At 45.7% G+C, this 24054-nt stretch overlaps 1 protein-coding gene across 1 annotated transcript in view; it reads left to right on the plus strand.

Moving 5' to 3' along the window:
- lrrc75bb (leucine rich repeat containing 75Bb) overlaps positions 1-22423 on the plus strand; it is a 59314-nt gene extending 36891 nt beyond the window's left edge. Inside the window, exon 4 of the mRNA XM_021602661.3 lies at positions 20271-22423. Coding sequence (XP_021458336.1) covers positions 20271-20889 — 619 coding nt within the window. The 3' untranslated portion in view covers positions 20890-22423. The remainder of the gene's footprint in view (positions 1-20270) is intronic.
- The last annotated feature ends 1631 nt before the right edge of the window (positions 22424-24054 follow it).

Below are 24054 nucleotides of genomic sequence, written 5' to 3' on the forward strand. Positions count from 1 at the left end.
CAAACCGATTTGAAGACACCAATCAATGACCTCATTGCGCACCAATGGTAGGACCGGTCTATCGTTGATTGACTGTATTTTGGCCCAATGACCACTGATCATCTTGAAATCTAGCTTGGAAGATAGCCAATGAGCTGGGGTAAACGGCAATATGTAATGGTTATACGTTCGAAGACCAGCCTTTGTTGTAAACTCTGGCGTAAAAGAAGTTCATTCGCCATTGCAAATCCAACTTGACGGAGCCACGAGTGTTACGCATAGCAGTACAGAGTCAATAGCATTTTCGGCAAGTTTATATATTTAAATTATGGTGAATAAATCAGGAAATGCTAAAACAAAGTCTAGGTATACAGATTTAACCCAAATTATAGAGGACATTTATAGAGAAAGCGAGACGGAGTTGCTTCAGGAAGATAAATCTTTCAGTTTTGCTACCGGTAATGGACGGAGTTCTGATTCCGTTATGGAGTTATTGGATTTTCAACTGCTGGGGAAAGGCTACAAACTGTTTGTGGACAACTTCTACACAAGCCCTATTCTGTTTACAGAGCAGAGGAAGCGCGATGTGTGGGCTTGTGGCACCATTCGGACCAACAGAGTGGGCTTTCCAAAAACAAAGGTGAACGACATGCCTAAGCGGGCTGAGCGGGGTACCATGCGATGGATTCGTGAAAATGGCCTGCTCTTTGTAAAGTGGATGGATACCAGAGAGGTGGTCATGTGCACAACTATCCACAAGTCCTTCAGTGGCGATCAAGTCGTCAGGCGTGTGAAGGACGGTAGCAGGGCATGGACCACAAAAAATGTCCCCATTCCAGCTGCTGTGAAGGACTACAACAAGGGCATGGGAGGTGTGGACCTGTCAGATGCACTGATAGGATACTACAATGTTGTCCACAAGACCATGAAATGGTACAAGACATTTTTCTATAATTTCATTGATATTGCTGTGGTGAATGCCTTCATCCTCCAGAAGGAAATGGCCAAGAGCTGTGGACAGCCCCCCATCTCACAGCTAGCCTTCAGGGAGCTGCTCATCCAGGAGCTTGCTAGCTACAGCAAGTCCACTGCAGCACCTTCTGTCCCCTCTACCTCTGTCCCTTCTGCTCCAACCAGTGGTGTTCACCTGCCCAGATTCATCTCTGCAGGCATGAATGTGCCTTAGGGCAAAAAAAGGGCACAGTAGGGAGACGTCGTTGTGCCCTTTGTCACAGGAAATTCCCCATCACCAGCACCACCTGTTCAGTAAGCCTCTGCTTTACAGCAGAAAGAGACTGCTATGGGCCATGGCACCAGCAGCACAATATTGTGTAGAGGACTGAGGGTCTTGACAATATTGTAAATAGAAAATGTGTAAATAGTTACCCTTGATATTTGTTTATGTTTAATTATTATTATTTATTTATTTTTAATATATATTTTTTGGGGGTGTGTTAGAATAGCATTTATGTATTTTTATATAGTTCTTTCCTTCCAAATGTATCACTGTACCAATTTGGCCACTTGGGTACATTTGGGTACATTTGTGTGGGTGGGACACCTGGGTGACTTCATGCTCAATGTCATGTAGCTCGCTCATTTTTGAAGTTACCTGTCTAAAACTTTGCCAAACTAATGTTGCCATCTTATGTTCTTCATTCAAATCATCCTCAGCATCCTATCTGTATGTTTGGCTGTTCTTGTTCCTTTGAAAGAGGATGCAGCAACAATAAAAAACAGAAAATGTATGTTTATTTCCTTGTATTTTCTTCAACAAGATCTACTGTGTTATATTCTCCTACATTCAATTCACATTTCCACAAAATTCAGAGTGTTTCCTTTCAAATGATACCAAGAATATGCATATCCTTGCTTCTGGGCCTGAGCTACATACAGGCAGTTAGATTAGGGAAAGTCTTTAGGCGGAAATTGAGAAGAAGGGGGGGTACCCCAAAGAAGTTAAACCATTTAAAGGCACTGCTACCAAATACTAATTGAGTGTATGTAAACTTCTGACCCACTGGGAATGTGATGAAAGAAATAAAAGCTAAAATGCATCATTCTCTCTACTATTATTTTGACATTTCACATAAAGTGGTGATCCTAAAACAGGGAATTTTTACTAGGATTAAATGTCAGGAATTGTGAAAAACTGAAAACTTTAAATATATTTGGCTAAGGGTTATGTAAACTCCCGACTTCAACTGTATGAATATCTGGATGACCGATGGCCTAGCGGCATAGGGTAAGTGCAATAGATGGTATAATGTACAATATATACATTTGCGATGAGTCATGTTAGATATGTTAACATTATTAAAGTGGCACTGTTTAAAGTGACTAGTGATATATTTATTAAAGTGGCCAGTGATTTGAGTCTCTATCTAGGCAGCAGCCTCTCTTAGTTAGTGATTGCTGTTTAGCAGTCTGATGGCCTTGAGATAGAAGCTCTTTTTCAGTCTCTCGGTCCCAGCTTGAATGCACCTGTACTGACCTCGCACAGGTCTTAACAGCTGTGCATGTGGGTGAATATATCCACTCTGACTCCATCTGTCTGCTACACGTGAGGCTGTCCACCAGGGGCTCTGATATCTGACCCAGACACAGGCTACAGAATCAGACGACACGGCTACATATAGTACCAACCATTTGACAGCCTGTTCCTCACTGCTATCCCTAGCACACTGCTGGCACTCTTACCTTTGCACACACAAACCTTTGCACCCACACACCCACACATCTAGACACTTCCACATACACTCTGGCTGTGACATGAGGTAACAGGTTTATCCAAGGCAGGTGGAGTAGGTAGGATTTCAGTCAACTCAGCACGTGTCAAGCCCCGTTTGATTGACTGTCAATTTCACACTGATCCAAAGGTGTGAAACGACTTGATACAGTGCGAAGAAAAAGATACTGCCAAGGTTACTTTTGCACATCCCATGCAATGTAACTTAATCGGTCTTTCTTGCCTATTTTTGTCCCTTGAATTCACTCATACACTCACAAGGACATTGTAGTATGCTTTTCATTGGCTTGCTTGTTCAGCTAAGCATGCAGTATTGTATACAAGTTGACGTTGGTTTACTCAGGCAGTTCAGGTTAATTAGCTACCCTGCTCAGGAGCACAACAGCGTTCTGTCATTCTATTGCTACCACTACCTGTTGTGTCGTTACCATTGTTCAGTGACTCCAGTAGACTTGTGAGTCTAGGACAAAGTTGTTCATGATACTGAAGCACTTCTACTTCATTTATTTATTTACATCCCTCATCTGCCTGTTTCCCCAGTGTCGGCTGTTTCATTGTGTTTAACCTATTTCCAGGGTGTCTCGGCAGGCATCCCCTGAGGTCTCTCTACAAAAAGATCATGACAACTCTGACTCATCCCTCCTGACCCTTTAATAACCTGAGAGACATGCTCAAGGTGAGAAAAGGAGGTGAAATGAGTAAACAACATGTGGGAGGAAAATATACATCTAAATATAGACTTCCTTTTAGAGTCGAGTGAAATGCTTACTTAGAATGAAATAGAGGATGAAAAAGGGAAATGTCTTAGCAGGTAACAGAGTGGTATGTCATTGTAAGTACCTTATCTGTGAACATTGCCTCATGTTGTCCCTCCCCTACCCATTTGATTGGGTATAAAAGTCTCCTCCTCTCATAGATTAAGTAGTCGGTCTAGTTTCTTGTATACGCTAGGTGATCCAATCAATCTCTCATTGTTCTTTGCCAGCAACATACCGCCCTGCATCCCACTGCTGGCTTGCTTCTGAAGTTAAGCAGTTTTGGTCCCTGGATGAGAGACCAGATGCTACTGGAAGTGGTGTTGGAGGGCCAGTAGGAAGCACTCTTTCCTCTGGTCTAAAAAATATATCCCATTGCCCTGTGTAGGTTGCTGTCTTTTGGATGGGACGTTAAACAGGTGTTCTGACTCACTATGGTCACTAAAAAGCCCATGGCACTTGTAGTAAGAGTAGGGGTGTTAACCCTGGTGTCCTGGCTAAATTCCCAATCTGGCCTTCATACCATCATGGTCACCTAATCATCCCCAGTTTGTAGTTTCCCCTGTAACTATTCCACCAGGTGATTGCTGTAAATGAGAATATTTTCTCAATCAACTTACCTGGTAAAATAATTGTTAAAAAAATGTGTAGCCTCCACCTTGTAGAGAAACTTAAGGAGTCATCCATGGTCCTTATCCATAATGAATGGCACATTTCCCAATGAGCCCAGCATCGTAGGGCCTCTTTACACTACACTTCTTTGACGACACAAACTAAGGAGAGATACTTGTGTGGTCTAAAGAGACGGATCTAGATTCAAATCTCTCTTGAAGAGATGTCGCCCACACTACCTCTGGAGATAGTGTGGGAGACATCTACACCACATACTCCCCTCTGAGTGGTAGGGCTCTCCCACACCACATGTACCTGCAAGAATGACCTTGATTACCTACAGCATTTTTGCTCTGTTAGCCAAATTCTAAATTAGGATATCCACATTCCCTGTGGTTGTGATCCATTGATTATATCTGTGAAAACATATTGATCTGATATTAGAGCTTTTGATTTGGGCCTTGCATAGAAAAAAACATTGGGGATTACAGGAAAATATGGAAGGAGAGAAAACCTGAAGAATGAATCAAAGAGTATTTTTGTTGCTGCCTGGTCTGACGTTTACACAGAGCAAATCCCCATTGCCTCCCAACTACCATCAAGCACCACTGTGTCCCTTTGCAACGCTGCACATTAATGTTGGTTTCATAACCGGGCCTTGACATTGCAGACAGGCGCGCAGTCTTCCATGATTTAGTATTCAGTATTTTATCAGGATAAAGCAGCAGCGACTCTTCCTGGTGTCCAGTTACAGTTATGTAACGCAAACTCTTTTCCATGGAAACTGAAAACATGGCAAATAATAAACTTCTGGAATAGTTTTTGTTTTTTCATACACTCTTAGAAAAAAGGGTTCCAAGCTCTTTGGCTGTCCCCATAGGATAACTCTTTTTGGTTCCAGGTTGAACTCTTGGGTTCCATGTAGAACACTCTGTGGAAAGGGTTCTACATGGAACCAAAATGGGTTCTACCTGGAACCAGAAAATGGTTCTTCAAAGGGTTCTCCTATGAGGACAGCCAAACAACCCTTTTATGTTATAGATAGCACAAGATTTTTCTACGAGTGTAGAATACATACTCACAGAAATATGTCTTAATACCTGTAAATCAAATCAAATCAAATGTTATTTGTCACATACACATGGTTAGTAGATGTTAATGCGAGTGTAGCGAAATGCTTCTGCTTCTAGTTCTGACAATGCAGTAATAACCAACGAGTAATCTAACCTAACAATTACACAACTACTACCTTATACACACAAGTGTAAAGGGATAAAGAATATGTACATAAAGATATATGAATGAGTGATGGTACAGAACAGCATAGGCAAGATGCAGTAGATGGTATAGAGTACAGTATATACATATGAGATGAGTAATGTAGGGTATATAAACATAAAGTGGCATGGTTTAAAGTGGCTAGTGATACATGTATTACATAAAGATGGCAAGATGCAGTAGATGATATAGAGTACAGTATATACATATACATATGAGATGAGTAATGTAGGGTATGTAAACATTATATTAAGTGGCATTGTTTAAAGTGGCTAGTGATACATTTTTACATCAATTTCCATCAATTTCTATTATTAAAGTGGCTGGAGTTGAGTCAGTATGTTGGCAGCAGCCACTCAATGTTAGTGGTGGCTGTTTAACAGTCTGATGGCCTTGCGATAGAAGCTGTTTTTCAGTCTCTCTGTCCCTGCTTTGATGCACCTGTACTGACCTCGCCTTCTGGATGATAGCGGGGCAGTGGCTTGGGTGGTTGTTGTCCTTGATGATCTTTATGGCCTTCCTGTGACATCGGGTGGTGTAGGTGTCCTGGAGGGCAGGTAGTTTGCCCCCGGTGATGCGTTGTGCAGATCTAACTACCCTCTGGAAAGCCTTACGGTTGTGGGCGGAGCAGTTGCCGTACCAGGCAGTGAGTGCTTTTGGTGACAAGCCGAATTTCTTGAGGCGCTGCTGCGCCTTCTTCACAACGCTGTCTGTGTGGGTGGACCAATCCAGTTTGTCCGTGTATGCCGGGGAACTTCACTTACTACCCTCTCCACTACTGTCCCGTCGATGTGGATAGGGGGGTGCTCCTTCTGCTGTTTCCTGAAGTCCACAATCATCTCCTTTGTTTTGTTGACGTTGAGTGTGAGGTTATTTTCCTGACACCACACTCCGAGGGGTTATTTTCCTGACACACCTCCTCCCTGTTGGCCGTCTCATCGTTGTTGGTAGTCAAGCCTACCACTGTAGTGTCGTCCGCAAACTTGATGATTGAGTTGGAGGGTACTATGGTGTTAAATGCTGAGCTGTAGTCGATGAACAGCATTCTCACATAGGTATTCCTCTTGTCCAGATGGGTTAGGGCAGTGTGCAGTGTGGTTGCGATTGCGTCGTCTGTGGACCTATTTGGGCGGTAAGCAAATTCGGAGTGGGTCTAGGGTGTCAGGTAGGGTGGAGGTGATATGGTCCTTGACTAGTCTCTCAAAGCACTTAATGATGACGGAAGTGAGTGCTACGGGGCGGTAGTCGTTTAGCTCAGTTACCTTAGCTTTCTTGGGAACAGGAACAATGGTGGCCCTCTTGAAGCATGTGGGAACAGCAGACTGGGATAAGGATTGATTGAATATGTCCGTAAACACACCAGCAAGCTGGTCTACGCATGCTCTAAGGACACGGCTGGGGATGCCGTCTGGGCCTGCAGCCTTGCGAGGGTTAACACGTTTAAATGTTTTACTCACGTCGGCTGCAGTGAAGGAGAGGCCGCAGGTTTTGGTAGCGGGCCGTGTCAGTGGCACTGTATTGTCCTCAAAGCGAGCAAAAAAGTTATATAGTCTGTCTGGGAGCAAGACATCCTAGTCCGCGACGGGGCTGGTTTTCTTTTTGTAATCCGTGATTAACTGTAGACCCTGCCACATACCTCTTGTGTCTGAGCCGTTGAATTGTGACTGTACTTTGTCTCTATACTGACACTTAGCTTGTTTGATTGCAGTGAGGAGGGAATAGCTACACTGTTTGTATTTTGGTCATGTTTCCGGTCACCTTGCCCTGATTAAAAGCAGTGGTTTGTGCTTTCAGTTTCGCGCGAATGCTGCCATCAATCCACAGTTTCTGGTTTGGGAATGTTTTAAACGTTGCTGTGGGTGTAGCATCGCCGATGCACTTTCTAATGAACTCGCTCACTGCATCAGCGTATTCGTCAATGTTGTTGTTGGATGCAATGCGGAACATATCCCAATCCACGTGATCGAAGCAGTCTTGAAGCGTGGAATCAGATTGGTCGGACCAGCATTGAACAGACCTGAGCGCGGGAGCTTCTTGTTTTAGTTTCTGTCTGTAGGCTGGAAGCAACAAAATTGAGTCGTGGTCAGCTTTTCCGAAAATCCCCCCGGGGGAGGGCCTTATATGCGTCGCGGAAGTTAGAATAACAATGATCCAGGGTTTTGTAGCTCCAGATACTGAGTAAGCAACTGTCAATTATTCACTTTGTTAATGATTCACTTTATACATTCAATGAAAATAACGACCTTTGTGAACTTAGTACAGATACAGTAGATCCTATTAGGTAGGAGAGCAAGGGAAACAGCGAGTGTGGGAGAAAGGTTATTACGGTTTATAGTTCATGGCTTTGCTTTACCTGGAATTGTGTTATTGTACGTGTGTTCCTTCATGTTGTGTTCTGATCCCTCAAGTTGTTGTGTTGTGATGCGTGTTGTTCCACACTGAGCTGAGCTGCCACTCCAGCCTGTGTTAGGGGAACCCGGTGGCGTGCTGGTGTCAGGAGGGCCCATGAGAAGTGGCTGATTGGCGTATTAGTGGAGGGAAGGAGGCGTTGGTTGGCACTGATACAGTCTGCTCCTCCCCTCCCTCTGAGACCTCAGTGCCCTTCTCTGGGCTAATTAAAGCAACCCTGGCATACACCTGTGGAGAAGCCTGGGGGGTCTCATAGAGCTGGATCATGAAGGGTTGGTGGGAGGATAGGACTCCTTCAGAGGCTGTTGGAAGAGACGTACTTAGCGGTGGGTTTAAGGGTGAAAGCCTGTGTGTGTATGTTCATATGCGTGCCCAATCGGAATGATAGCTTGGCTCAAACCAAACATGTTGCTGAATGTTAGCTTCCAAGGCCCTGTGGCGAAGATCTAAATCACTGCATGCACATCCATTTGTGCAACGGGCCCAGCAGCAGTACTAAAATGTAGTCAAATATTTTCACTCTGAAAAGCTTCTCTGTGGTGTCCCCTTTTAAAACCACCCAGGCCTGGGAATCTGTGCCCTATCTCGCCAATAGACATGACACAGACTGAAAGAAAGAACAACATACAGAACAACGAGAGAATTCCATACCTGGTTTGGTGTTGAAAGAATAGATTAGTTAGCAGAAAGCCCTGGTTCTCACAAGGCTCAGCCAACCTAGACCATCCATCATGTTTAATACAGATATCCAGACCATCCATCATGTTTAATACAGATATCCAGACCATCCATCATGTGTAATACAGATACCCAGACCATTCATCATGTTTAATACAGATACCCAGACCATCCATCATGTTTAATACAGATACCCAGACCATCCATCATGTTTAATACAGATACCCAGACAATCCATCATGTATAATACAGATACCCAGACCATCCATCATGTTTAATACAGACACCCAGACCATCCATCATGTATAATACAGATACCCAGACCATCCATCATGTATAATGGGGCGGCAGGGTAGCCTAGTGGTTAGAGTGTTGGACTAGTAACTGGAAGGTTGCAAGTTCAAACCCCTGAGCTGACAAGGTCTGTCGTTCTGCCCCTGATGACCCACTGTTTCTAGGCCATCATTGAAAATAAGAATTTGTTCCTAGTTAAATAAATAATATCCATGTATAATACAGATACCCAGACCATAATACAGATACCCATATCCTGAATAAACAACTCAGGACCAAAGTGTTGATGAAGCAGACATTGATCCAGCTGGATCCACCGGGCCTCTGGGATAGCATCCACATCCAATATTTCTCAAGTGCCTTTAATTAATTCGGCTGACATGAGTCACGTGTGTCTTTGCATTGCTCAGCTGAAGTGTAACCGCCTGGAGGATTCTAATTAGTATTACCTAGTTAGACCCAGTTCCCTGAGAGACTCACATAGTGCATATTATTTATGCCTGAGCACCTTTTCGAGCATATTGCTGGAGTGACCTGCTACGTTGGCAGGTAGCCTAACAGTTAAGAGTGTTGGGCCAGTAACCAAAAGGTCACAGGTTTGAATCCCTGAGCCGACTAGGTGAAAAATCTGTCTGTGCCCTTGAACAATGCACTTAACCCAAATTTTTCCTGTAAGTCGCTCTGGATAAGAGTGTCTGGTAAATGACTAAGTGTGAGTTTCTGTAAGTCCACATCCATCACGGCAACTCCTTACATTTACCATATGAGACTGAGTCATCCCACCATTTAGAGTAGATTTGGATATTGAAGTGCACAAAAACTGGTCAGTAGGAATTAGTCTATATCCACTGAAACACTATAACTTTACTCCCAGGCTCTCTATGCTGATTTATGGGGGTAGATGAAGGGGAATGTGTATTCTATGTGGTTGGACAGATTTCAAGATTCCTTCGACATTTGCATTTATAACTCACCTCCCACCCCCAGCCGCTTTAGGTATTGTGCGAAAAGTGTCTGGTAAAAGTTCACCACATTTCTTTCCAAATCAAGTTTTTAATGGTGACAGAAATGTTCATCCCCCACTTTCCCATTTCAAGATAGGTTGCGTACCTTGAGAGAGTTAAGTGGTGCCAGGGTTTTCCCAGGGAGAAATAATTGGGAGGGACAAAGAAGGCCAACGTTTATGACCACTTACCTTCTGTCCACCAGGAGAGCAGCTACACTGAACATAGCCATTAGCCTCAATGGGTCTAAAATGACCCTGACAGACAGTAGTAGAGTGGTAGAGATTAAAGGAGAGGATGAGAAACGGTGAAGGTAAAGAAATACATCAATGGGTCCGCTAAGGTCTTTACAGGAGTTGCTATCACCACAGCCAGGAAGAGTTTTAAGTGACCAGAATGAACTCAACTACCAGAGTTTAAAAGCAACACTTACACAGTACACAAATACACATGCTAACCAACATCCTGAATACAAATTCACATGAATGCTGATGTGCGCTGAAATAGGGAATAGGGGTTGCATGAAGAGAGCTCCTCTGGCTGAGACATGAGTTGACGTCATGCTATCTGTGCTGTCGCGGCCCGCTCTGTAAATCTCTGGATTTGTGGCGGCAGGTCTTGAAATGGATGTTGCCATAACTTAGCCTGTATGATCTCAACCCAGAGCTGTTTAAACTGACACTAAATCACAGGTGATGGCCTCGCCCTATTTCACTGAATGGATTGTTTGTTCAGAGCTTTTGAAGCTGATAAAGATCTGTCTTTAGTTCTGGCCTACCATCTCAGCTTTATACACCAGTGTTTGAGGATATTTTACCGTAGACTCAGCCCTATTCCTCAATAGATAACATAGATTGTCATATAATGAGAATGAGTGCCCATAGACATCCATATTAAAAAGAGGATTATTTCCTATAGGAAAGAACAGCTATGAAAGGCAATCAGCCAGAGCAGCTGTTAAATGTTAACCTGTTAAATGTAATTTCAAAATGTATATTTCCACATAAATAGACATAACCAATCCTTTTGTTATCATGAGAGGGCCGTAAACAATACCAAGTAATGCTTATACTGCCAGAAAGATTGAATTGCTGAGGTGGAGTCACTTTTGAGGACAGAAGCTCAAGAACACAGTGAAAATGTGAAAATCGTATGATTTTTTTTCTTCCTATTCAACAAAATAGGGCTTGAAATTATTGAAGTGCTTTCTAGTTATATTTGTTTATACTAATTGCTCAGAGAAAGACATTTGTTTCAGATGTAATAAAAACACGGTGGGGTTCCAAATTATTGACACAAAATGTTAGTATTTGGTCCCATATTCCTAGCACGCAATGATTACATTATTGGTACTGTTATTGGTAATGGTGAGATGTTAGCATAAATACTTCTAAATAACAAACTGGCTTTATTTACCAACTAGTAACAATGTCTCACCGCATGGCCTGTTTCTCACTCATTTTCCGTTATTTGAAAACAAAATCATCTCCAAAATAATGTTATTTTTTAAACAAAGCGATTATTATTATTATTCATTTAGAATTATATAAAAGCCCATTGGATATTTTCACAGATTTATGATTAACCCTGTTGTAACGGCATTCAGAGGTGAAAGAAGGATTGGACCGAAGCGCAACGTGGTAAGTGTTCATCTTTCTTTTAATGAAACTGAACACTTCAAAAACAAAACAACAAATTGAAAACTGAAACAGTTCTATCTGGTGACACACAAAGACTGAAAATAACCACCCACAAAACACAAAGGAAAACAGGCTACCTAAATGTCACACCCTGACCATAGTTTACTTTGTATATTTCTATGTTGTGGTTGGTCAGGGTGTGATCTGAGTGGGCATTCTATGTTTCATGTCTAGTTTGTCTAGTTCTATGTTCGGCCTGATATGGTTCTCAATCAGAGGCAGGTGTTCGTCATTGTCTCTGATTGGGAACCATATTTAGGTAGACTGGGTTTCACTGTGTGTTTGTGGGTGATTGTTCCTGTTTTTGTGTTTGCACCAGACAGGGCTGTTTTGAGTTCTCACGTTTCTTGTTTTTTTGTTAGTTTGTTCATGTATAGTGTCGTCAATAAATTACAATGAACAACCACCACGCTGCGCTTTGGTCCGCCTCTACTTCACAAGAAGAGAATCGTTACAGAATCACCCACCACAACAGGACCAAGCGGTGTGGTAATGGGCAAAGGAAAAAGCAGCAGCAGGAGCAGCGCGAGGAGGTATGGACATGGGAGGATGAATTAGACGGTAAAGGACCTTGGGCTCAGCCAGGAGAGTATCGCCGCCCCAAGGAAGAACGGGAGGCGGAGAGGCGCTGGTATGAGGAGGCAGCGCGGCGTCGTGGATGGAAGCCCGGGAGTCAGCCCCAAAAATTTCTTGGGGGGGGGGCTAACAGGGAGTATGGCTAGTACGACCTGAGCCAACTTCCTGTGGTTACCGGTGGGCTAGAGAGACCGGGCAGGCACCGTGTTATGCTGTGGAGCGCACGGTGTCCCCAGTGCGGGTGCACAGCCCGGTGCGGTACATTCCAGCTCCGCGTATCGGCCGGGCTAGAGTGGGCATCGAGCCAAGTGCCATGAAGCCGGCTCTACGCATCTGGTCTCCAGTGCGTCTCCTTGGGCCGGCTTACATGGCACCAGCCTTGCGCACGGTGTCCCCGGTTCGCCTGCATAGCCCAGTGCGGGCTATTCCACCTCGCCGCACTGGCAGGGCGACCGGGACCATTCAACCGGGTAAGGTTGGGCAGGCTCGGTGCTCAAGAGCTCCAGTGCGCCTGCACGGCCCGGTCTATCCGTCACCACCTCCACACCCCAGCCCTCCGGTGGCAGCTCCCCGTACCAGGCTGTCTCTCCGGCCCATCCGTCCAGAGCCTTCCTCCTCTCCAGCGCTGCCGGAGTCTCCCGCCTCTCCGGCGCTACCAGAGCCTTCCTCCTCTCCAGCGCTGCCGGAGTCTCCCGTCTGTCCGGCGCCTCTGCCGGAGCCTCCCGCCTTTCCGGCGCCTCTGCCGGAGCCTCCCGCCTGTCCGGCGCCGCTGCCGGAGCCTCCCGCCTGTCCGGCGCCTCTGCCGGAGCCTCCCGCCTGTCCGGCGCCTCTGCCGGAGCCTCCCGCCTGTCCGGCGCCTCTGCCGGAGCCTCCCGCCTGTCCGGCGCCTCTGCCGGAGCTTCTCGTCTGCCCGGCGCCATCGGAGCCTCCCGTCTGCCCAGCGCCGCCAGCGCCGCCCGTCTGCCCAGCGCCGCCAGCGCCGCCCGTCTGCCCAGCGCCGCCAGCGCCGCCCGTCTGCCCGGCGCCGCCAGCGCCGCCCGTCTGCCCGGCGCCGCCAGCGCCGCCCGTCTGCCCGGCGCCGCCAGCGCCGCCCGTCTGCCCGGCGCCGCCAATGCCGCCCGTCTGCCAGGGGCCGCCAGTGCCGCCCGTCAGCCAGGGGCCGCCAGTGCCGCCAGTCAGCCAGGGGCCGCCAGTGCCGCCAGTCAGCCAGGGGCCGCCAGTCAGCCCAGCGCCAGCGCCGCCAGTCAGCCAGGGGCCGCCAGTCAGCCAGGGGCCGCCAGTGCCGCCAGTCAGCCAGGGGCCGCTAGAGCCCCTCCGCCCGGAGCAGCTGTCCCTCTGTCCCGAGCAGCTGTCCCTCTGTCCCGAGCAGCTGTCCCTCTGTCCCGAGCAGCTGTCCCTCTGTCCCGAGCTGTCTCTTAGGAGGGTCACCTATCTAGGGACGCTAAGGAGGTGGACAAAGACTATTATGGAGTGGGGTCCACGTCCAGCGCCAGAGCCGCCTCCGCGGACAGATGCCCACCCAGACCCTCCCCTATAGGTTCAGGTTTTGCGGCCGGAGGCCGCACCTTGGGGGGGGGGGTACTGTCACACCCTGACCATAGTTTACTTTGTATATTTCTATGTTGTGGTTGGTCAGGGTGTGATCTGAGTGGGCATTCTATGTTTCATGTCTAGTTTGTCTAGTTCTATGTTCGGCCTGATATGGTTCTCAATCAGAGGCAGGTGTTCGTCATTGTCTCTGATTGGGAACCATATTTAGGTAGACTGGGTTTCACTGTGTGTTTGTGGGTGATTGTTCCTGTTTTTGTGTTTGCACCAGACAGGGCTGTTTTGAGTTCTCACGTTTCTTGTTTTTTCGTTAGTTTGTTCATGTATAGTGTCGTCAATAAATTACAATGAACAACCACCACGCTGCGCTTTGGTCCGCCTCTACTTCACAAGAAGAGAATCGTTACACTAAATATGGTTCTCAATCAGGGACAACGATAGACTGCCTCTGATTGAGAACCATATCAGGCCAAACACAGAAATAGAAAAACTAACATAGACTGCCCACCCCAACACATGCCCTGACCATGCTAAATAAAGACAAAACAAAGGAATAAAGGTCAAAACGTGACACCTGTTATTAGCAGGACAATATATCATGGCTCCCGAGTGGCGCACAATGGTTTTGCCTTGCAGTTCTCCAGCTGTATCCACTGAAAGCACGCGAGGTTCAAGGCAGAAGGGCAGGGGGCACGGGATGGGCCACAGAGCCGCGCACAGAAGACAGACCTAGCCCATGGGGAAGGGGGGGGGAGGGAGGGTGGACCCCCACCCCGCCACACTGCTAGCACAGAGCAACACTTTAAGGGGCATTGTACTATTAGTGGCCCTGACTAGGGAAACATTTCCGCTGTGCTTAGTGCCAGTCCGCACATTCAAACTAAAACAATGTAACTAATAATGGCATCTTTATGCTTTTGTTAATGAAATAATGATAAAAATACTCTTTCAAAATAAACAATATTTAGTTATGGACCCCATGTATGTATTATAATAGCCCATTATGGGCTATTAGCAGGACAATATACCTTTACCAGCACCTCTCTGTATTTTGATACTTTGCTCCGGAGTGGAGCCCCCGTCACCACATCGCAATGCAAAATGTGTTGCTACAGATAACCGTGCCTTCAACTATTTTAGCACTTTTTTGCACTGCTGGTCTTGATAAATCAATGACATTTTTATTTTCACTGAATCTCTGTTTGAATATTGGTTATACTACAATTATAAAATTAGGGTGTATAAATGTTATGCTCTTAGTGCAACCTTTACTTAACTAGGCAAGTCAGTTAAGAACAAATGTTTATTTACAAGGATAGCCTAGTCCTTCCTCCGCATCACGGAATTCAACCCCGGCCTCCCACATGCCCGCACAACAATTCTTTAGCTAAATAGCCAAGTACTGTAGCCTACTCCCGACTGTCACGTTATACAGTGCCATATTTTCCGATCTATCCTAATGGAAACCCAGAGGGTTAGAAACAAAATAATTTGAATCAAATTAATTAAGCAAAACTTATTTAAATCAGTCCCATATACTACAGTGCCTTGCGAAAGTATTCGGCCCCCTTGAACTTTGCGACCTTTTGCCACATTTCAGGCTTCAAACATAAAGATATAAAACTGTATTTTTTTGTGAAGAATCAACAACAAGTGGGACACAATCATGAAGTGGAACGACATTTATTGGATATTTCAAACTTTTTTAACAAATCAAAAACTGAAAAATTGGGCGTGCAAAATTATTCAGCGCCTTTACCGTCAGTGCAGCAAACTCTCTCCAGAAGTTCAGTGAGGATCTCTGAATGATCCAATGTTGACCTAAATGACTAATGATGATAAATACAATCCACCTATGTGTAATCAAGTCTCTGTATAAATGCACCTGCACTGTGATAGTCTCAGAGGTCCGTTAAAAGCGCAGAGAGCATCATGAAGAACAAGGAACACACCAGGCAGGTCCGAGATACTGTTGTGAAGAAGTTTAAAGCCGGATTTGGATACAAAAAGATTTCCCAGGCTTTAAACATCCCAAGGAGCACTGTGCAAGCGATAATATTGAAATGGAAGGAGTATCAGACCACTGCAAAACCACCAAGACCTGGCCGTCCCTCTAAACTTTCAGCTCATACAAGGAGAAGACTGATCAGAGATGCAGCCAAGAGGCCCATGATCACTCTGGATGAACTGCAGAGATCTACAGCTGAGGTGGGAGACTCTGTCCATAGGACAACAATCAGTCGTATATTGCACAAATCTGGCCTTTATGGAAGAGTGGCAAGAAGAAAGCCATTTCTTAAAGATATCCATAAAAAGTGTTGTTTAAAGTTTGCCACAAGCCACCTGGGAGACACACCAAACATGTGGAAGAAGGTGCTCTGGTCAGATGAAACCAAAATTGAACTTTTTGGCAACAATGCAAAACGTTATGTTTGGCGTAAAAGCAACCCAGCTCATCACTCTGAACACACCATCCCCACTGTCAAACATGGTGGTGGCAGCATCATGGTTTGGGCCTGCTTTTCTTCAGCAGGGACAGGGAAGATGGTTAAAATTGATGGGAAGATGGATGGAGCCAAATACAGGACCATTCTGGAAGAATCTCACCATCTCTCGCCATTCAAATGGCTGATGACTCTATATAATTTTAGCTTTAAGCACAAAGGGATTTCATCCCTCGGTGACCAAGAGAAAGTGGTCTTGTTTCAATTTGACAAAATTATTTGGTAGTTCTTCATGTTGTGAGCTCTAAATCCATCTGAGAACATTACAGCGAGATGAGACCACTTTATCTGTAATCGCTAGGCTCCTTTTCATATGCAGTATTGCAAGCGGAGCTGCAAGGTTCACAGCCAGAGGAAATCGATCATTTGTCTGGCTATGCCAGAAAATGTGACGTGTCGCTCCCTATGTAAATGAGGTGTCAGATTTCACATACTGCATCTCAGCTGAAAGCGGAGAGCGGCATGAGATGAGGGACAACCAGAGCTTTCACGGAGTTCACAGCAATTGATGTTGCGCCGTTCACAGAGAGCTCTGTACACAAAAATGTTGTCCGGAACCAGTTCAGAACTGCTCAAAGTCCCCTAAATAAGGGACTTAACCAGCTAATATCTTTACAAAGGGGACTCCATTCTCATTTAGGTTCCTGTGCTGCATAATCAAATCCCTCTTGCTGGAGTGGATAGATGGATATCCCTCGCTCATTTGCTGTTAAATGAGACCTAATACAGGAAAAGCTCAGTGTTCTTGAGATGCATCTTGCTTATTATGCAGACAGAATCTGGCTGCCTTTGAAGTCCTTTGTTTATGTTGTAGAAACTGCAGGTCCAAGTAAAATGATACTGCTGGCCACAGGCAAAGTGGGTGCATTAAATTAGAACAAGAGAGAAGACATTTGTAGTTATTTTATCTTTTCATGGTAACGGGCAGTGAGAAAGGTTGGTTGTGCCCATAAGTCTGAACCAAGCGGAGGCCTGTGGGTGGCATTCTGCCCACCTTGCTAGGAGGCAGTGGATTTGGATGGCGGTCTGAGACCGTCTCTGCTTCTCAGCCTCATTAAAACAATAGTACAGAGAATATTGCCCTACACCACCCACACGCCCCGTCGCAGTCGAACTGGAACAGGCTCTTTCTTTCCTTCTTTATTTATCTCTCTCTCTCACTCTTTCGCTCTCTCGCTCTTTCTTTGTACTCTCTTTTTCTCTCTTCCTATCCCCCCTTCGCTCTACTCCCCCTTCTCTCTTTCCTATCTCTTTCCGCCCACACAATGAGGAGAGAAAGCAGGCTGCTCCAGCAGGAACTGGGAAATACCCACATCCTCTGAGCCCTCAAGCTGCCAAAATACAGAACAACACAAAACGAAAGTTGATGCATGGCTCTGTTGGCTCAGAAAGTGTAGCCTACATCTTGCAGATCTTGCACAAAGCAAAAGCCCCAGAGCCACTCTGCTGAGGAGAGCTAGGGAGAGACAGATGGGGCTCCCTGGCATTTAGAGGGGAGAGTGAAGGAGCAACCAGTCAATGCCAATGACGTTAATTACCATATAGAGGTGGTGCAGAGTACACCTTATATTTCTGTGGGGAAATCAGCTTGCCATTCTAATCCTTAGGGGTTGTTAGAGCAAAAAGGGTAGCAAGATAAAAATAGATCTTACAACATACAGAGCAAAATAACCTGAAACAGCCCAGACTGGGATTGCAGAGGAAGGGAGTGCGGGATGGATGGTGATCGGGGGAACGAGGGAAAGCGAGAGTAGGAAGTAGAGAGAGGGAGTTGAATTATAGCCCACTCGAGGAATCAATAACTTCACAAATCTGAGCTCCAGTTAGCTGCTGCAGGCCTTTCCCTGGCTGCTCCAGAGCAGAGTGGCTGACAGATGTGAGGACCACAGGCAGCCCATTTATGAAGCTCCTGCTCCCACACAACCTAGGAGCAGGAGGGGAGAGGAGAGGAGGTTCAAATCCCAGGCAAGCAGGACTGACTAAGAGGAGGTTCAAACCCCAGGCAAACAGGACTGACTAAGAGGAGATGGGGTTCAAACCCCAGGCAAACAGGACTGACTAAGAGGAGAGGGGGTTCAAACCCCAGGCAAACAGGACTGACTAAGAGGAGAGGGGGTTCAAACCCCCAAGCAAACAGGACTGACTAAGAGGAGATGGGGTTCAAACCCCAGGCAAACAGGACTGACTAAGAGGAGAGGGGGTTCAAACCCCAGGCAAACAGGACGGACTAAGAGGAGAGGGGGTTCAAACCCCAGGCAAACAGGACTGACTAAGAGGAGATGGGGTTCAAACCCCAGGCAAACAGGACGGACTAAGAGGAGAGGGGGTTCAAACCCCAGGCAAACAGGACTGACTAAGAAGAGATGGGGTTCAAACCCTAGGCAAACAGGACTGACTAAGAGGAGATGGGGTTCAAACCCCAGGCAAACAGGACTGACTAAGAGGAGATGGGGTTCAAACCCCAGGCAAACAGGACTGACTAAGAGGAGAGGGGGTTCAAACCCCCAAGCAAGCAGGACTGACTAAGAGGAGAGGGGGTTCAAACCCCAGGCAAACAGGACTGACTAAGAGGAGAGGGGGTTCAAACCCCATGCAAACAGGACTGACTAAGAGGAGATGGGGTTCAAACCCCAGGCAAACAGGACTGACTAAGAGGAGAGGGGGTTCAAACCCCAGGCAAACAGGACTGACTAAGAGGAGATGGGGTTCAAACCCCAGGCAAACAGGACTGACTAAGAGGAGAGTGGGTTCAAACCCCAGACAAACAGGACTGACTAAGAGGAGATGGGGTTCAAACCCCAGGCAAACAGGACTGACTAAGAGGAGAGGGGGTTCAAACCCCAGGCAAACAGGACTGACTAAGAGGAGATGGGGTTCAAACCCCAGGCAAACAGGACTGACTAAGAGGAGATGGGGTTCAAACCCCAGGCAAACAGGACTGACTAAGAGGAGAGGGGGTTCAAACCCCCAAGCAAACAGGACTGACTAAGAGGAGATGGGGTTCAAACCCCAGGCAAGCAGGACTGACTAAAAAGAGAGAAGGGCTAATGTATACACGTCTGGAGTGTAACCTAGTACATCCTCCCAGCGGACTACAGAAATGCTGTGTGTGTATGTAAATCTCTCTCCATTCCCACATTGTCATTGTCAATTGTTTTAAAGACTTCCTCCACCTGACTTCCTCCTACTGTAATGTCCTACTGGAGGCTAGAGAAAGGAGCTCAACCCTCTCCCCAAATCCATAACATATTCTTCCATTGCAAATCTAGAGTCCTGCACTCCAGTGCCACCTCCGCACGGTACAGCTGCCTCGGAGCTTTTAAATGAATTTTTAATCAGACAATGGCAGGGAGCAGGTTTTTGTTTAGTGCTTCTATTCTGCCTAGTCTCAGAGCTAGTGAGGGATGTGATTATTCACCATGACAGTGTCAAAGGTCCAGTAGCACCACACTTGGAACTCTCCATACACTTGGAACTCTCCATACACTTGGAACTCTCCATACACTTTTATTTTTTATTTCACTAGTCCAGTCATTTGAAGATTGGTATGATCATTAAATGCCATATTCTTAATTTGCCATCAGCACAGATCCCATCCTCTTTTAAAACAGATTGCTCTTCTACTATATGCAGAGATAGAGTTGAGTAAATCATGTTCTCGGTAGTGCCAGTTTGATGCCTCTTTGCCCACTGACAGCTCTGTGGAAAAGGGACAGTATAGCCAATGTCAGCCGTGCCCTGTGGAAAGTGACATTTGGCATTTTTTGGGCTGTTCTGAAGGAAGAAGGGAGGGAGAGAGAGAGAAACACACACGAATATATGACATTCACCAAAAACACTTCTCAAAACAATTCTCCCAGTTCCCTTATAATCTGTTTTTACTGCCTGGTTGCAGTGGGACCTCTGATCCCATGTCAAGTTAAACAACATCCATAGTCCCCCATAACAGGGCTCTCTGTACATCGATAAAGACAGGATCATTAAGTTAAGATAATTTGTTTTTGCACGCTAGAGGATACCTAACTGCCAATATAGGATGCTTGGTCTCAGCTTTGTTATCATGTATACTAAATGGCTATTCTGTGCTCTAGAGTCTGAGATCCAAAACAACTTGCAAACAATATTGGCTTTTCAATTATATTCTCTGTGTAGTTTCTAACAGTCTCTGGTCTTTCCTTTCACAGTCTTAAAACCACACTGAAGAAGAAACTGACCAACGATGTGGTCAACCTGTCTGGCATCCCTCTGTCTGGCCGAGACATCCACCGGGTGGCCTTCTACCTCCGAAGTAACGGCGACTCTGTGTCGGCCGTGGACCTCAGCTTCACCGAGCTGCAGGATGAGAGCCTGCGCCTGCTGCTACCCCACCTGGGCTCCATGCCCAAACTCACCACCCTGGCCATCAACGGCAACCGTCTGACAGTGGGCGTGCTGAAGGACCTGACAGAGATGGTGAAGAACCCCCTGCAGTTCCCCAGCCTGGCCTGGGTGGACCTGGGCAACAACGTGGACATCTTCACCGTGCCACAGCCTCTCCTAGTGGCCCTGCGCAGACGCTTCGGCCTCCGGAGTAGCCTGCCCACAATCTATGAGTACAGTGAGGTGCAGGCCTATAGTAGTTATACCCTGGAGACCTCTATTGAAGAACCCAGCCTGTATGAAGAGGAGGTGGGGGGAAAGAGGGAGGAGGAGGAAGGAGAAGAGGATGAGGATAAGCTGGAGCTGGAGGCGTGGGGTGTTGGGGAGAAGCTTGGGGGGAAGGTTGTATCCACGAATGTGGCTCTGCACTACTGTGAGAGGTGAATGGTCAGAGCCAGCATTGTTTATTGACAAATCTTTGTACCCTACTGTACCCTCACCTTGCCCTGAGTGCTGCCTCCTGTGTCAGCATGCGTCATCATGACAGGAGAAGCTTGGGGTCACCAATTTCATAAAACACCCACTAGGAGAAAACACTGTGTTGTGTTGTCCCTTTGTATGTTCCGATTGCAGAGAGCTAAAGACAGTTTCAGGAAAATGTACAGTTATTTTGTTGGTACAGACATTGTTATCCTAGGAACTGCAGTGACGTTGTTACTGTGTCGTCCTCCGAATGTCATTATTTATGAGCAAAGGAATCTTAAACAACAGGAACAAGACAGATTAGATTTCACCTGACTGTTTTGGCTTTCTAATGTCAAGTACTTTTTTTCTTGTGTATTTGAGGTACTTTCATGTAGCACATGCAGACTGGATCACACAGTGGGAGGGTTTGTTTGCATAAATATGCTGCTGTGTTTTATTGCACAACACACAACATTGACTAAATGCTATAATTTCAGAACAGATGGTTTTAATTCACCAGAATCCCATTCATCAAAGAAGAGTTTTTATTTTCCAAGTGGAGCAGCCCCGATGAGGCTGTGAACCTCTGAGTGAGCCTCAGCCGGCGAGTTCTGGGTCGAGCTGCCCTGGGCTGGGAGCTGGGGAGAGGACACACAGTCTGTCTGTCGGGGAGGGTTTGGGCAGCTGATGAACTGATTGCCTCCTCTGTCAGGTCGTGTTAGAGGTGACCAGAGACAGATGCTGAGGAGATTAACCATTTTTCTCAAAGCAAAACGGAATGATCTCTCGAGTGCATCGTCCACCGTTGGTTATATGGAAGATTATATTTATGAATCGTACCATAAATAAATAAGATGTGCCCTACATGTTCAAATGAAAGGCAAAAATATTGAGATGATGAATGAATTAGTTTTTTCTTTCCTCTGTACTGCTGTTTGCACACATAAATGGACAGAATTGTGAATATGAGGATCAGAAGAAGCATGTTACAGGTGTCCATCACCTGTTCTCTTTAGATGTTCTGTTCAGTGTTTATTTTGAGCATTATTTTGTATATTTTTTTTAACTGACATGACTGTTTACTGCAGCTCAACAATAGTCTGCAGAGATAAAGTTTTAAATAAATGATTTATAGTGTGTGTGTACTTGTTTGTGCACTCGTGTGGTTGTCTATGTCTGTCTGTGTGCACAGTTGTGTGGGTGTGGATGTATGTGTTTGTGAGTGCTCTGGACATACCTGGTGTCCTCTAGAAACTGTTGTTTACTCGTTCGCACTTTAAATACAAGTACAAGTCAATGCCTGTTTAGACTGGCTCTATCCAGTCACAACTCTCTAAATGAATGTCCACTAGAATGGATTGATCTTCATCCAAACCGCTATAGTCACTATGGCTTCCAACATACTGCATTTGTCTCTGCTTCCCACCTCAGTCTACTCTACAGTAACATATTATAGAATACATGTTATGACTGTCCTTGCTTACTGTAACAAAATAAATACATGTCACAGTTCCGTGCATGTGGTCATTGTTGTTGTTGAACTGTATAAACTGACGTCATCTCCCACCAGGCAAGAACATAGACCCAGAAGTTGAACACTCATATTCTGTGCATAGGGCAGTGGCGACGTCACCTTTTTTTAAATTCGGGGGGCTTGCCTGTTTTGCATGTTATTTTGGCATTAATGCGTGTCACATATCAGTTTGCAAAAAATTACATTTTTGGGGAGGATCATTGAGTTAATAAAGCCACATGCAAACAGGCAGCTCCAAATGCAGGTGTTTCAGCCTAGCTCAGTGCTTTCTGTTGTGGTGGGGCTGGCCAGCAGAAAATAAGAGCATTGCATGATTGGCTCAGCATTGAACCGTGATTAGCTCAGTGTTCTGTCACTCATGGGGACACTACATTACCCCCCCCCCCCCCCCCCCCCCCCTCCCCTTTAGTAAGGGTAGACATAAAGAATGTTAGCCCTTTGGGGGGTGTCATAGAGTTACATTAGAAGTGCCCTTCCGAGAAGGCTCAAGGTCATAGGCCACAAATAAAATCACGTTTTATTTGTGGCCAATGACCTTGAGCCTTCTTGGAAGGGCACTTCCAAATCATCTACAGTAGCTTTGATTGGGCTGAACATCATACTTTCAAAATCTTAGCTAGCCATCATCATCATAAACCAAGTAGACAATCTACTGGCAAATCCTTTTAAATCCTTGTCATGTGAAGATAAATAATGAAGATAAATTATAGATAATACATATCAGCCATTGGACATAAACAACAAGTTGGATATCGCAAATTCAACAATGAGTTGTTTGGAAGGAATCGGTGATAGTGGCTAACCGCAAGCATTGCAACTAGGAGGCCAGACTGGAAAAATCCGTTTTGAACGGTCATCCAACTCGCAATTGTAAACTTTTTTTTGATGACTAAATTTGCTGACAAAGGACCGCCGCACACAAGGTGAGTCCAAAAATGTCTTATATGCTGCTGCATAAATTATGTTATATGCCAGGGAGATATGGTTAGCCATGTCAGCTATGTTTTTTAAAAAGGCAGTAAATGAGGCTGAATGAATTGTTTCGCTGCCAGACAAGGCTCCACTGATAGCCAGGTGTAGCGGTGGTAAAGATTCACTGTATTGTGCTGGAAAGAAAGCTCTGCTGTTGAGACAGCTTTATTTAGGCCCTAACAGTTTGTGGGCACCATTTGTGGCCTTTAAAGTGCAATTAATGTATTGTTTAATGTTGTGTTGTGTAGTGGCTTTGCTGGCATGCATCTTCTTGAGTTTGCTCCACCAAGATTTACATACTAAAATTGTTACTGGTATAGAGTGACCACATTTAAAATACCCAAATGCGGGACAAAGGGATGATTTTGCGGGACAGTGTCACCTTTCATTCATAGTTTTTGGAGCAGCAAAAAATCCCCTTTCCGCTGCACCGAAAATAATTGACAGGGGCCTATAGGCTAATCCTTTGCCTCGTGCAAAATTTGGTCGTACAGAAACGAGAGACCAAATGTTGGCTGTTATATGAACATCTGGGAATACTTGGCCATGGTACCGTTTTTGGTTGGTTTCAGCAAGTGAAAAACAGTTAGGAAGGGAGACTTTGAAAACCAGATTGAGTGAGCAGAAAATATATTGAC

This window comes from Oncorhynchus mykiss, chromosome 5 (assembly GCF_057628025.1).
Source record: "Oncorhynchus mykiss isolate SJ-2025 chromosome 5, ASM5762802v1, whole genome shotgun sequence".
Lineage (NCBI taxonomy): Eukaryota > Metazoa > Chordata > Actinopteri > Salmoniformes > Salmonidae > Oncorhynchus > Oncorhynchus mykiss.